Source organism: Apaloderma vittatum, unplaced genomic scaffold, assembly GCF_000703405.1.
Source record: "Apaloderma vittatum isolate BGI_N311 unplaced genomic scaffold, ASM70340v1 scaffold8320, whole genome shotgun sequence".
In the NCBI taxonomy this organism is placed as follows: Eukaryota; Metazoa; Chordata; class Aves; order Trogoniformes; family Trogonidae; genus Apaloderma; species Apaloderma vittatum.
The window spans coordinates 26,222-40,850 of NW_009694990.1; the positions used below are offsets into that span (position 1 = coordinate 26,222).

Sequence of the window (14,629 nt, forward strand, 5' to 3'; positions counted from 1 at the left end):
TGGAAATTACTACCATACCAGATTTATAACAGTATTTTTTTATATCTTTATTCAATTAATGGGTGGCTGTCAGAATTAAAACTTCCTTAGTTGCAGTCCTACTTTTTTTTTTTAAATACGCAAAACACCTGCTACTTTCTAAGCCACGTAGCTGAAGGTTTTACTACTATAGCCTAGAGAATATGTCAACTTTTTGCTACTTTAATTTGCTCTTTCACCTTCTGTGAGAAAGACTAGTACAGGAAAACACTTTTCAGAGAAAAAAAAATCCAGAACTTCAAGCAGAAGTCAAGTCCTTGCTTTTTGTTTTAAATAAGAAATGCTCTACAAAGCCAATATTTCATAGTATCGGCAACAGGGCAGTCTCAGAGATGCTCCCTGACAAAAGTCTGTCAGAGCATGAGTTACGCAATCTGGTAACCAAGGAATTATGTTTTCCTTTGGAGCAAGGGTTTATTCCAGGCAGCAGTACCCCAAAGCACACTTGCTCTTTTTCCTGGCCAGCAAGGACACCTCTGCCTTATCAACAAATTATGACAACAATAATCTTCACTTGTCTTTGCTTTCATTTACTTGGCTGTAAAAAGCAAAACATATTTCCCTTGCTCAAATCCTGGTATTAGAGCTCAAGTTCTGCATGGCAGTTACACTGCAACTGAGGAACTCCAATGGTTTCACTGTGATTTCAACCACTCTCAGCTACGTGTACACACTAATACTGACTGTTAACTGCTGTGAGGGAAGAATTATTTTTATCCCATTGAACTTGGAGGGAAAACTTGAAACAATTGTGCAATCCAGGGCAGTGGATCATTTTACCGAAATGTTTTAGAATTTGATCATAACATAAACAACACGACACTAAAAGCTGCAGGCATGACAAACCAGGTACAACCAAGTATAAGCTGTGTCTGATGTATTTCATCACACTGCGATCCTGCTTCACTAATAAGGAGCCTCAAAATTACTTTCCTAGTTTACGCACTTTCACTTACATGCTTTTCTTTTGCTCATGTCCATACCTCTCCTGTATTTGCAAGTCATTTAATATAACGAAACTGCACTTAACTGTGCTTCTATTCACCTTGTACATGCTTCTATCCAACTTCACCTCTACAAATTGTCACATAGCTGCACCAAAGTATCCGATGTAAGCCAGAGGAAAAGTCAGGTTAGAATTTATTAATTGGAATAACTTTGAATGTGGAAAACAGGCTACTCTTCCAAAGCTCCTGTGAGAGAGCCTCCAAAGCTTCTGTGTGAGACTGTGTTATGCTAAGTATGGAGAGATTTTGCTGCTGCTGTGTTTGTTCAGCAAAGAACATCCTGGCAAATGAAAAACACAAGCACACAATGAAAGATTCGTGAAAACAAGACTGGAAGCAGCCAGCTCAGTTTCATACTGCAAATTTTTGGCGGACATTCAACTCCTTCTGCTGTTTTTCTCGCAAGCACATCTATCTGGGTGATGTCACCAGATTCAGCAAGGGAGGGAGCCAGAACAAATTGCACTGACAGTGTCTTACAGCCTGCCAGCCTCTCAGCACATGTTGTTACTATACAAAGGATGTCTAGAAACCAAACGTGCTCTACAGATTCACAGACTGTATCCCCTCCTAAGCGCAACTACGGAAAAGTGCCTATGGAAAAAACGTGTGTGCAGGGAAATTTTGAAACTCAGTTTTGGTCATTACATTGGCTTTGTAGTCGTCTTAATTTAGGAAAAGTGAGGTAGGAAACTCCTCAAAACTCACAGTCAATTCTGTAGCTTATGCTGTCACAGTGGCCACTGTACGTGAATGTACATTACTTCCTGTAGACATTGTAATACCATGAGCGGCTCACTGGATACCAGCACTGTCCTTGGCCCATCATCACACATCTGTTTGCAGCTCTGCCTCAAATGCTGAAGCTACTGGAAAGAGCAGATGAACCAGAAAAGCCAGAGGGGAAGTACAACCTACACCACATGAAGACAATGATTTAAAACACGAGGAAACATGTTTCAGTGAGCAGGACATCCAAGACTGGATTCCATGCCTTTTGAATCAGTGGCTGGGGAAGAAAATCACTTCAGTTCCATGGCTCAATAAAATGAAAACTAATGAATTTTGTATTACCAGAGTAATTTTACAAATAATGTGTGTTGGGGTTTTTTTTGTTGCACGTAGGGAAAACAGCATAATTTGGGAAATACTATTGTGTAATATCAACTTGTGACAATGGGTTCAGTGGTTTTTAACCAGGTGAACAATTCACTCTTCTTCTGAGTCACCAGATCACAATCCTTAACATTCTCTCCAGAAAGTATGATGAAGAAAAAATATGAAGCAACTCACAGTAAAAACAGGAATTCCTTAAAATACTTTGTGCTTAAGAAAACAATGCCAAATATATTTCAATAGGCACACGAAAAGCTATTACAATAACACATATATGTATGTTTGCTTGTGTCAATGGATATCTTGTCTCCAATTTACTTAGTTGTCTCACTTGAAAGAAAGAAGCATATTTATATGGAAGAATGATGGCCTAAAACACAAGGCTACATTAAAACAAGTGCAAGGGAGAAAAGAAAGAAGTATATAGAAGAAACAACAAGCATGAAACACATACTTCTTCCTAAGAGAAACATAAAAGGGTCGTTTAAAAATAAAATCAAATGGCTTTCAGAATACATGCTGCTTTTTGAGACAGGACTATTGCAATTGAGAGACCATCAGAAATGTGGCTCCAAGAGTAAAGCGATGTGTAGAGGTTAGTAGCTTAGATAGTAGTGCTGAATTCTATGCAGTGGTTATGACATCGGGAAACCTAGCAAAAAAGGCAATGTGGATACTACTTGGGGCTGACATTCAAACTAAGTGCTTTACTATTAGACATGCACACGCTAAGAACTTTACAGAATGTCAACCGTCAATCGTTAAATAACCTTCCCAGACCTAACAAGTCCTCTAATCAGAGGATTAAAACAATTCAAGATTTGTACGTCACAATCAGAATCGCATGCCACGACTTCCTGCCTGCAAACTAGGGGGAGGGAGATGAGGGAAGGGAGGCTCAAATTTCTTTATTTGCAGTATAAACTCCCTTCATTTGACACTGATTCAGGAACCAGGCAGTTCAAGTTACGGAAGTCTTCTTTACCCAAAGCTGTATTCTGTAAGTTCTCTCCTATACCTTGTTCCTAATTTTCAAGAAAATAAAGGAGCAATAGACAATTACATAACTTGATTTTAGATGAAATAATATTTCTAGGAATTTAGACTTCCACAGCTGCAAAAGCAACACACACCCGTCAAATCAACAGCAAATTAAAATCCTCTCATTGGGAAGTTTTCATTCCATGATACACTGGCTTTCAGAAAAAATAAGGAACTTCAGTATTGGCTTTGATTTCTAAAAATAACATATTACTTTGGGGAAGTGACTTTTGTAAACACCTAAGTAATTTCTGTGCATATATGCAATTATGCCATCTTAAAATACTACACACCACAACATTAGCTGTATCCTTAAAAGAAGGGAAAACTCATCAGTTACAAAACAAACGTGAATGCACAAAAAAATTAATGCAGAGGCCCACATAAACATGGTAACAGGAAGGGCACAAAAAGAACCGTGAATGAGAATTCAGCATACATTAAAATACCTCTCTGATAGAAGGCTGCTATTTGTAGTTTAGTCAGGATACCCACACAAGTGCAACTATGGGAAAAAATCCTACTCACTTTTTGAACACAAGACCGGAGGGGAAAAAAAAACCAAAACAACTCACTGCATATAATCCTTCACTATCAAAATTCACTGCTCAATATAACACTGTGGACAGTAAGATTTAACAAAGTCCCACGTACTTGTCGTAAGTCCTCGTTCTGTGCTATTCTCCTTCCGCACGCTTCGTGCAGTCTGTACAAGCACAGATTATTCCCACATGAGCTGCCTTATACAGCAAGTGTGGTGAAAATCCACACAGGCACAGATAAAACCATTTCTAAACAGGTCTGCTGCTGAGAATGCTCGTACACAGGTACACCAGATTTGTAAAGCCAGGTGAAGTCTGTGCTGAAGCAGGGCAGGCAGTCATTGCATTTTAACTGTTGTACATTTAAAAAAAAAAAAAAGTAGCAGCAAAGCGAGCACACTTACTTTTCCTGAGATCGTGCTAAAGATTTTTGCATGCACCCTAATGAAGCTTAGCCATTGTAACACTGAGCAGCAGAATTTCCTTTTTTCCTTCCACATGCATGTTCAATTTTAAATGAAGCCTAATCTACACACAGAGAGATCTAAAAGCTCTATCCATCACCATTTTTTCCAGACAGTTAAGATTAGATGAGACAGTTTAACAGAAATGGAGAGCAATGCATTGAAATGGTGATTTCCTTTATCATTCAGAACACCTTTAGTTTTGACATAGTTTCAATCTTACACATGGATAAGTGGAGACAAAATAGTAACTCAACTTGCTGAGAAAGATTTTGCGCAGGTATTCAGTTGTGTACCAAGATCCATAATTTGTTCTATCAAGTTTTCAGAAATACAGTGAACTGACAGAGGTATTGATAATTAAAACTATTAATAATTCATAGGTCTTCATAGTAGCAGTTTGGAAGATTTAGTATGTTCAACCCAGAACTCATGCTCATGCACGGGTCCATAGACTGGTTAACCGGCCTTCAAAAGTAACTCAAAATGAATATATTATCAATGGGATTCTGTTTGCTACGCAAAGGTCATTCTTTTTGGACGCCCTTCTCCCTCCTTTCTTTTCAATTTCACTACAAGCCCAGCTTTACCATAACAGCGTAACGAAAAAAAAGAGTGCTAAATTCTTGGACAACGGAAGAAGCAATAAGCTACCATCTCTCATCCAATGCCTGACCTAGTATTAGTAGCTGTTCCAAGGAAAGGTGCTCACAAAGTCACAAAAGTTAAGTCAGATTTACACAACAAATGAAGAGAAAATGCAAATAGTTGGAACAAAGACTAACACGCCTTATCACAACTCATTAGGATAAATTTAGTTTGAAGCCCTTTAATGAGGCAAGTAGGAATAAAACATATCCACCCACCTACGCCACAGAGTACAGAGGTCAAAAGACTTAGCAGTGTGTCACACACAGGATTTATTTACCAGATTTTCTGTTGATTGCATCTTTGTACTTATTTTAAGAATGTAGAACCTATCTTGCAAGTAAAATGACATTACTTCATTTAATATATACACCTTTTAGGCGTTTTTCTGGCCACCACTATGATTTAAGATTAAATTTCTGGGAAACCAAGGGAAGGGCAGGGACATAATTACCTGCCCTCATTCTCTCTGCTGTTTCTTTGCTACATAACAAAGCTAACACTGGAATCAAGTCATTGTTTATGTATCAATGTTCTGTATCATCCACCCTCCACCCTGTCTGACTATACTTTAAAGCTCTGTAGTAAATAAGGTTCCTTTATTATCCAAACTTCAGAGATACGTCATGCCATATCTGTCAGCAACGTCCAGGACACAAAGGAATTAACAGGGATCCAGCCAGCATATTGGAATAGTCTCCTCCTTTCAACCAGCTATCCTATACTCATCTTCTGCCAAAACACGTCAGAGAATGACATTAAAAACACTTCCTCCACTGTAGTAGCCCACTGACTACCCATCACAACATGTGACGTTCTTCCCACAGTCACAAACTTTTGCCTCAAAGTTACCATTATTCAAACACTGCCAGAGCCCCTCTTGGTGTCAATGCACCTCATCTCGCCCTAAACGTGCTGTCTCGGAGCATCCATTCACAGCTGTCCATGATAGCAACATTTCTCTCATGCTTACATTTGCTCTGTTACTAAGAGCTACTTCACCTGTTCACTAACTGAGTGAATCAAGTTCAAAGTGATTTTTTAGCACTAGAGTTTTCAGAGTACAGATGGAGGCCATCTGTTATCAACCACGATTTTTTTTAGACAGAACTACAGCCTTCTCTTCCACAGAACCAGCTGGAAGAGCGAATCCTAATCCTCCTCCAGCTGGGAGCCAAAGAGGGCCCTTGGACAGCAAGGGCAAGTTCCCAAAACGCAATTGCAATGCGCTGGTTGCAGATCATTTAAGTACTCCACCCAAAACAACCCAATTCACAAATAACTTCCTTATCAGTAATGGGACAGTCCTTGGATTTAAGTCATGGAATTAACAGCCATTAACCTTAAAAAGGCACAATACAGCAATATCTACTGTATGCTCAAAACAGCCACAATGCTCTCAAAGCATATGAGCTTTCTAAAAAGATACAAGTTTGGCTTCATGTGATAAACACTGAGATCTAGAACTATTATTTGCCAGAGGGAAGGTCTAAAGGCTGCTGCATGTGTTCAGAGCCCACAGTTAAAGCGTTTGGCAAATACCAAACAGATACAAACATCAACACAAAACTAAGAAACAGACATGCCACAGGGGGCAAATGTGAGACAACAGCATATAGAATCTGCCTTAGATATTCCTCATGTACTTCAGCCACAGAAGTTTCCCTCATCTTTTTTCAGGAAGCCTTTTTAAATTTTTGTTTTTATATTCTCGGCTGTACTGCAGGACAATATTAAGATATTTACTTAGGGGATGCTACAGCCATATCCAGTTTATAACTGACATAAAAGACAGGTTCAAGGAGAGTGCAAATGGACATCAATTAATACCATCTGTTATTTTCCTTGTAATTGTGGAAGAAACAGTCCTACTTTTGTCCTGAGATCAAATTTCAAATGCTCTGGAAACATCCAACACATACATAAATTATTCCAACTTCTCCTTCAGTTAGCTGATGGGTTAATTTTTCTTTTTAATAGCAATTTTACAAAAACTCTTACAGCCTTTTAACCTGTGTGCTGTAACAAGTACCAACAAAACAAAAGCAGAGCAAGAGGTCTTTAACTAGAGCCTCCAGTCTTAAGAACTGCATTTTACTAGAGCTTAGCTCTCAGTAGTGTACCAGGAGAGAGCTCTTTGCTCTTATACATTACCATATTGTAGTAGTCTTATAGTAGCACAGTAATTCTTGCATTGTAGGAATACTATATTAACTATTGAACAGTACTTGTTAATTGTAGTCATACTGCAAAAAAAAAATCATAAAATACCACATAAATGGTAAATTTAATTCCTATTTGCTTAGTACATTATTACTATTTTTGTCGATCGTGAATGGATAAACAGAACATGCAGGGTACTGAAACATTACACTTTAGCATTCTGGGAATAACAGCTTTAGCACTTATCAAAGACTGCTGCATCCATAAGGTAACACAGTATCCCTGGACTTTCAAACGAGTACTACATTCTCACCCCTCATATCATCTAGATAGTTTTTTCACTAAAGCTAGTATTCCAGCTGTGGCTGCGTTCATCCTTCTAGCTTGACCATCATATGACACAATTTTAAAATCATGCAAAGTGATTCCAAAGGAAGATATATACCCTGCAGTAAATCCTTCCGTAATAAAGTGCCTTTTTTTGGTGAAAAAAACCCCACCATACATTTGTTTTGTAATGACCAGAAGGCACAATTAAAACTTTCAGCATATAGCTAATATATTGTGACCTTTATTTGTAACACAGGTAGTATTATCTTGTGGTCTTCATCTCCTGAATATTGTCTTACTTCACACTCCAGGCCAATCTTCTAAAACAAGATGCTCTTCAATTATGCCAACACACAACACGATTTGAACAACTAGATGCCACAGCCCTACAAATAAAGGCTACTATACCAATCAGAACTGTTCAGAAAGACAACTCAGGGTTTTCCAGACCAACGCAGATTCAGTGAGCTCTTCTATTTCAACAAAACGGGGAAAACAAAAACAACCAACCAACAAAAAAAAAAACAACCCAACCCCCAAATTATCTATTTCAAAGTTTCTGATCCAAAAAGACTCCTAAAGTATTGCAATCTGCAATTCTTGCCCCCGGCATTCTAAAGACGCAACACACAACTGCATAAGAAGTTTCTTACAATTAAATACGTAATATATATTTGATGGCCATACACAAGCATCAGATACTTGTTACTTTTCAGGTTTTAAATGCATAAATAGAGTATTTCAAAACAAAAGACAAATCAGTACCGTCTGGCAAATGCAAACCACCAACAAGTAAGCAAAGAAATAAAGGTATTAGTAGTACAGATAAAACACAAGTATAGCAAATTGCACAGCCAACCCAACAGCTTGCACCCACGGCCTCTGACGATGTGCCAGTTCACAACGCAGAGGACTATTCCCCTGTGCTGCCCTGTCTGTTCCTCCATCAGAGATTCTCTCCCTCCAGCAGCAGCTGAAGTTTGCAGCATTAACTTAAAACAAGAATTTCATTTAATGCTCATAAACCGGGCTGCAAACTGTAGCCACTGAGGAGCAAAACACCACTTGGCTTTATCTTTCAACGGCTGCTGCAACATCGGGCAGAGATGCGAGGTGTCGGTACAAATAAGATTAACTTCTTAAATAATCTCTACGGCACCTGCCCCAATCATGAACAACAAACAAAAAACCAAGACACACCACAAACACCCCCCCAGAATCCCAACCAAGCTCCCAATCAAGTGGCAGTGAAACGGCCCAGAAAATTTCGTCAAGATACCCTCTTTCTTCTGCATACTCATGTCAAGCTTTTCCCAAAGACATCTCAATAGCCAGTATATGTTAAAACAGTATCATTGTTTATACTGTTTAGTTTTTATAGAGATGACAAAAAAAAAATCTGCCCTCAGCTATGTGAGGATATATGGCATCCACTTAAAGATAAGTTACGGTTTCCAAAGAAGCACCAAAGAATTTTCTCTTCCACCTCAGAAAAAGGATTTTAAAAAATGATAATTAGTAAGAAGTTTCAAGAAATAAAACTTCCACTGAAGAAATCCTGACATATAGCATTTTTTCCTCAAGTAAAAGACAACTTCAAGAAGTAAAAATCCTGTTTCAGTCTGCAACTAGACTAATTACACATATAACAGAAATGACAATTATACTTTAAAGTAAGCTCTCACGCATATTTAATCACGGCTTTACTGTAGAAATTGCACCATAGCAGTGGGATTACTTATTTTAGTCTACCTCACACAACATTGCTCCTTCCCTACAGATGTCACTGACGGATGGTGGACTCGGTGCTGAATGCTCTTTGCTCCACACTTATCACCTCCTCAGCCGCCCTAATGTGGGAGGCCTGACATCTACACTTCCTTGCTTCCAGCTACACTGAAAGGATAGTGCCTACCTGACACTTAATCAAGAGGCAGCGCCTCAACCATCTTCTTCCATCACAATTTCAGTATGAACTTCCTCTACTTTTAGGTATTGCAACAACTTGCCACCTTCCACCGGCCCTCCCCGCTTCTTTCTTTACACAAGAGGGGTAGGTATTGAGACTCTTATCAGTGTGTCAACTATCACAGAAACACAGAAACAACACCACAGTCCAGCACTCAGTCCAAAACATCACAGAGAATGAAAAAACAGTTCTTAACTGCAATTCCCATTTTAGTGTCTAAACTACAGGAAACTGAAAAGAAAGGGCCAGTTCCCTAAAGCCCATGAGTGAAGACACACATAGCATTTGAAATTAAAGACAACCCTTCTTTTGTCAGTCCTGGTCACTAACGGATAAGTAAAATTCAGCATTGAGCCCTTCCCATCAGCAGGCTTTTTTCCTGTTTGCTTGTTTTCATTCAAATTGTGTTTTTAGGCCAGGAATTTCAAAATCATAATGTCAGCAGCATGTCATCACTAGCTGGTAAACCATACTAACTCACCAGGATTTTTTGCCCTTGCACACTACAATGTGGTATTCACATAACACTGGGATAAAAAATAAGGTCTAAAAAGAAGCAAATAATATCATTAAATAAAATTTTTGTAGTGCTGCTTTTTAGTCTGTTTTAAAAATCTAAGCTTCATCTTTCATCAACCTCCTGCAAGGTACTCACTTTCATAATACAGAAGAAAACATCGAAAATTGAATGTTCACTTGTAGGCATCTAAACAAAGTGACACTACTATCAAACAGGTGAGCACATGCAGCTGAATGGAAGCTACATTTGAACAAATAAAAGAAACAGATATTACACCTTTAAGATTCATAAATTTGGATTACGTGGTCTATGGAGAGTTCTTAAACGCATGTTAAAGACCAAATAGTGCAAAGAAAAAGAATAACAGCAGCAAACAAGAGATGGGTCATTATGATTTCTCAGGTTTGGAAGGGTGAACTTTTGTCCATGTTGTTGCCAAGTTTCTTCTAAGAATCAAGAGAAACAGCACCAAAATTCTCCCAAAGAATCTGTACTGAATAATAACACTGAAGACAAAAAAAACCCAAACAAACAAAAATCAAACAACCTCCCTCAAAATGCCTCAACACACTCAAGCACCCAATAACTTTTGCACTTTTGCACCTGCATAACTGGTTGAGATTTAACAGAAAACAGTACAATGAAGGAAGACCATCACAGTGTCTGCATTAAAAAACTACACAACACAAAAACAACAAAAAAACCCAACAAAACTGTCTTAAATATCCTGTAGGAAAGAACTGATCTTTTGGCTTCCACTGACTTGCCAGTCAATTAATGCTGGAAGAATCTACACGGGTGTTTTAACATCTTATCTTCAAAAAGACTTAAAGCTACTATGAAACTCAGCACGGATTACACAGCACAGAGATGGTACATGATTAGAAGAAATTTAGACACTAGTTTAAAACACATCTTAAAAAATAATCAGATTTATTGAAGAAACCCCTTACAAAACTTCTATTACAGCTACTGTACATTCTAGCATTACTAACAATTCCTTTCGGTGCTCGAGCTGCTGAGACCTGAGCAAGCGGAAAGGAATTAGGGAATATATCTAACAACTCACAAAACACACAAACATATATGTGCGCATGTGTTTATAGTTATGTACACCTGAACACAGAAAAACTTGATACATGTATTTTTCAGGGGTCAAAAACCAAATCCTGGACCAAAATCAGTATTTATAGTAACGCATATTATCCTTCACCACTCTGATACATCCCATTTTAAGAAAGCCCCAGGAAACACTTTGTCTGAAAGAGCATCAAGCTAGTCCTGAGTTTTGGCACATTACAAGACTGAATAGGCTGCAAAACATGCTGTGTTAATAATAATATGCACAGCTAATATTTTCCACTGTTATTACCACTCTCCATCCAGCTGCCTTATGTGCCAGGCTTGTTTACAGCCAGTTTTCGTACCATTTTACAGTCATACTGATTTCATTACAGACATAGTTGGAGAAGTACATGGTAGACATTCATAGACAGAACTCTTCGAAAAAAAGGATAGAGGAAGCTGCTGTAATATTCATGGTAGTAAAACCAACTTCCTACGTTCCACTAGCAAAAAATACAATGCTCTGACTAGTTAAGTACTGCATCCGTGGTAGAGCTTCCACAGTCAAATCAGAACTTTGGAGAAACTTTACTGGTGATACAGCACCTCTGCAGATTTTGGGGGGGAAGAAGGCCTTCAAGGCCCCACAGATCACAAAGCAGCTTGCTCATCAGAGACTGAAGCAAACTTGAAACATGAATAGCACACAATCCAAGAACTCATCCCTTAAGAGGATATTTCAAAAACAAAAAAACCTCCAACACTGCTGAAAAATGTATCTATTATGGATAGAAAAAAAAATGTCCATATTCCTGAAGTGTTGTAGACTAGTAGAGCAAAGATATGAATTACTAGCAAATTGGTCTTCAATAAACAACGAGAGGCTTCCATTTAACTCTGCTTCCACAGAAGCACAAGGACAGGAAAGATAGTGAGTGGGTACGAATTTCACTCTAACAAATTCATCTTGAGGTTGGAGTGGAGGGTCAAAGACCTCAGGAATGCAGAAGGATGGAAGAAAGGAGGGGGAAAAATCATAAAAGTAAGAGAAAACAACAGAAAAATACTGTGGCTTGTATAACTAACTATATTTAAGACAGGTGAGTGGAGGCACACAAAAGGTAACAGAAGCCCATGGGTTCATTCCGGCATTTCCATACTCTCGACATCCTCCTGATTTAAGTTGTTTTTTCAACTGCTGTATCCTATAAATCTTTTCTTCCTATTTCACAACAAAGCCGTTCTGGGACAGAAAGTGATTTTTTTTTATTGTGAACAAAGTAAGCCTCTAAAAAAGCATTAGGTGATAACTGCTAATCAGTGCTTGACTATATTATTTGTATTCAAATAGGAAGCTGAACTGGCAGTCAAATAAAAATCTGAAAATAAGAGATGATCTACAGTACGCTTTGCAAATCCACCTCTCCTTAAAGAGTGAAGGCTTACTTCCTGTGCTTTGCTAACATAACTACAGTAAGCCTGTTATGCATTCAATTCTTCTTTACAGAAGCATTAAGAGGTAAATTCCCCACAGTAGTTAATTTGCTGTTTTCAGGTCCAAAGTACAAATTACAGTCTGTTTCCTCTGATCACACTTAGAAATTTGGATACAGTAGGATCCTAAATGCATATCAGTCATTTTTAATTTAGAAGACGCAAGCTAAACAAATCATTGAATTTAAATTGTGACTCTATCAACACATTTCATCACAAGAGAATGTCCATGCAAACTGGGTCTTACCTTATCCTTTTCATGGGGAAGGAGACACACTGGAGGGAGACAGGAAAGAGACTCACAGCTCTCCTTCCCATCTGTATTAGTGGTTGCTTTAGTGTTGAGTTGGTATAGAGGTCCATCTTTAAGGAGCCTACCATGGCCAACAGCACGTTTGACAGCTAACCGTAATTGCTGGTGAAAAACGGAGGCAGTGCTACCTCCAAATAACGCAGACACATCTTTCTGACCTTTCAGAAAGCGCTCGATGTTCTTCAAGGATGAGCCACTAGACTCAGCCAAGCCCTCAATTGCCCGTTTAATAAGTTTATTCCAGTCCACGTTTGGTTTACCATCCAACTTGCCATGGTTCCGAGGTTTTGGAAGTGCTATTCTCCCAGGATTATCAGGATCCTTGTAGGAGTTGAGACCCTTGTTGGAGACTTTTAAAATAGTTCCATCTTTAACACTCAACTCTAACTGTTCCAGAACAGTTTTGCGGTCCAAACCATGTGAAGATGACACTGCATTGCATATCCTCTCCTCTGAAGGACGCTGCTTTTGCTTCTTTACCTTTTTGATTGCTTCCAAGATCCACTCTGTATACAGCGGGTTGGCGAGTTTTACCATGGTGAAGAATTCTGTATATCCATAGAGTCGTTATCCTTTATCCCGATGCTGAACAAGTTTCACACAATGAGAAAACAGATTCTCGAACGACTGGAACCAGTTAACCATAGCATTCACGTTTTCTGTTCTGAATTACTCCTCCTTTTTCAAACATTATTTGTTTTCACACTGAAGAAAAGAAAGCAAAACAATTAGAAATTTCCTCATTCTTTCCAATAAATGCCATAACAGCTTCAGAGAAAGTTTTTCCACAAAGGCATAAAAACTTCAGCATATCTCACCTCAGCTTCTGGTCTGCACACTTGCAATCAGAGAGCTGTAACTCTAGGCCTGGGAGAAAACAAGAGAGACATTTCCAAAGAACAGTTAAGAAAAAAATAATAATAAAAAAAAAATTAGCAGTCAACATTAACTCATATAAACATAGAGTTTAACACTGACGTAAGAATTAAGGCTTTATCTTTGCTACCAATAAAAGCATGCTCTAATACTGAAATTACTTGATGCAAACTAGAGAAAAACAGTGTGCCCTTTTTATTTCAATCTGAAAGTCAGTATAAATGCTATACCAAGTTCTATATCATTGCTGAGCAAAAGCTAAATTAGTATTTGCGGGGGGAAAAACAACACAATAAAGAACTTAAAAAGCAGAAGGTCTCTTCGGTTTTGCACAGAGAAAACTCTGAAACTTCACTAGAAAGCAGTAGGAATAGCCAAGAGTCTTGAGCAAACAGCAAGAAACTTTCAGACCGTAATCATAGGTCTGATTCCCTCCTGCTAAGAAAAGCTATGACAGTTGTTCCATCAGGAAAAAAGCGAAGAAACACAGCTGGAGACAGTAATTAAATGTTCCACTTTCAGAGACCATGAAAAAGAAGAATACAACATCATAATCTTCCAAATAAATAAAGCACATTGAAAACACTTGAGGACAAAGTAACAGGTGACCATACACAACGATGAAGGAATGCTTATGACACTGTTAATTCAAGATGCGGATAGAAGGATATGAGGCTCTACTTCATAGCCTTTAGATGGTTTTGTTAAAAGACTTTTTCTAAGTATTATAAGAGTACGTTGTGCTGAAGTTCTACTGCAAAAGCACGCTAACTGAGAAGGATGTATGAACTTTTTATTACAAGGAATAACAATTTTCTGCAAAGGGAGTTTTAGTCATAAACTGTTCATCAATGCTTGCCCCATTCTGCTTTCTAGTAAGTTCTGAAGAATTTATCGACACATTGAACACATTTGTATACAGACATCAAACTCAACTGCACAGCTCCATACAGCCAGTACTGCAAAGATTCTGAACTACTGTTCAGACCAAGAAGGATGCACCGCTTGCCTAGAGTTCTTCTACCTCGCAAACAACAGATGC

General features: G+C 38.4%; 1 protein-coding gene across 1 annotated transcript in view; it reads right to left on the reverse strand.

Annotated features, from left to right (window-relative positions):
• KAT6A (K(lysine) acetyltransferase 6A) overlaps positions 1-13,248 on the reverse strand; it is a 37,098-nt gene extending 23,850 nt beyond the window's left edge. Inside the window, exon 1 of the mRNA XM_009869499.1 lies at positions 12,646-13,248. Coding sequence (XP_009867801.1) covers positions 12,646-13,248 — 603 coding nt within the window. The remainder of the gene's footprint in view (positions 1-12,645) is intronic.
• Between the last annotated feature and the right edge of the window lie 1,381 nt (positions 13,249-14,629).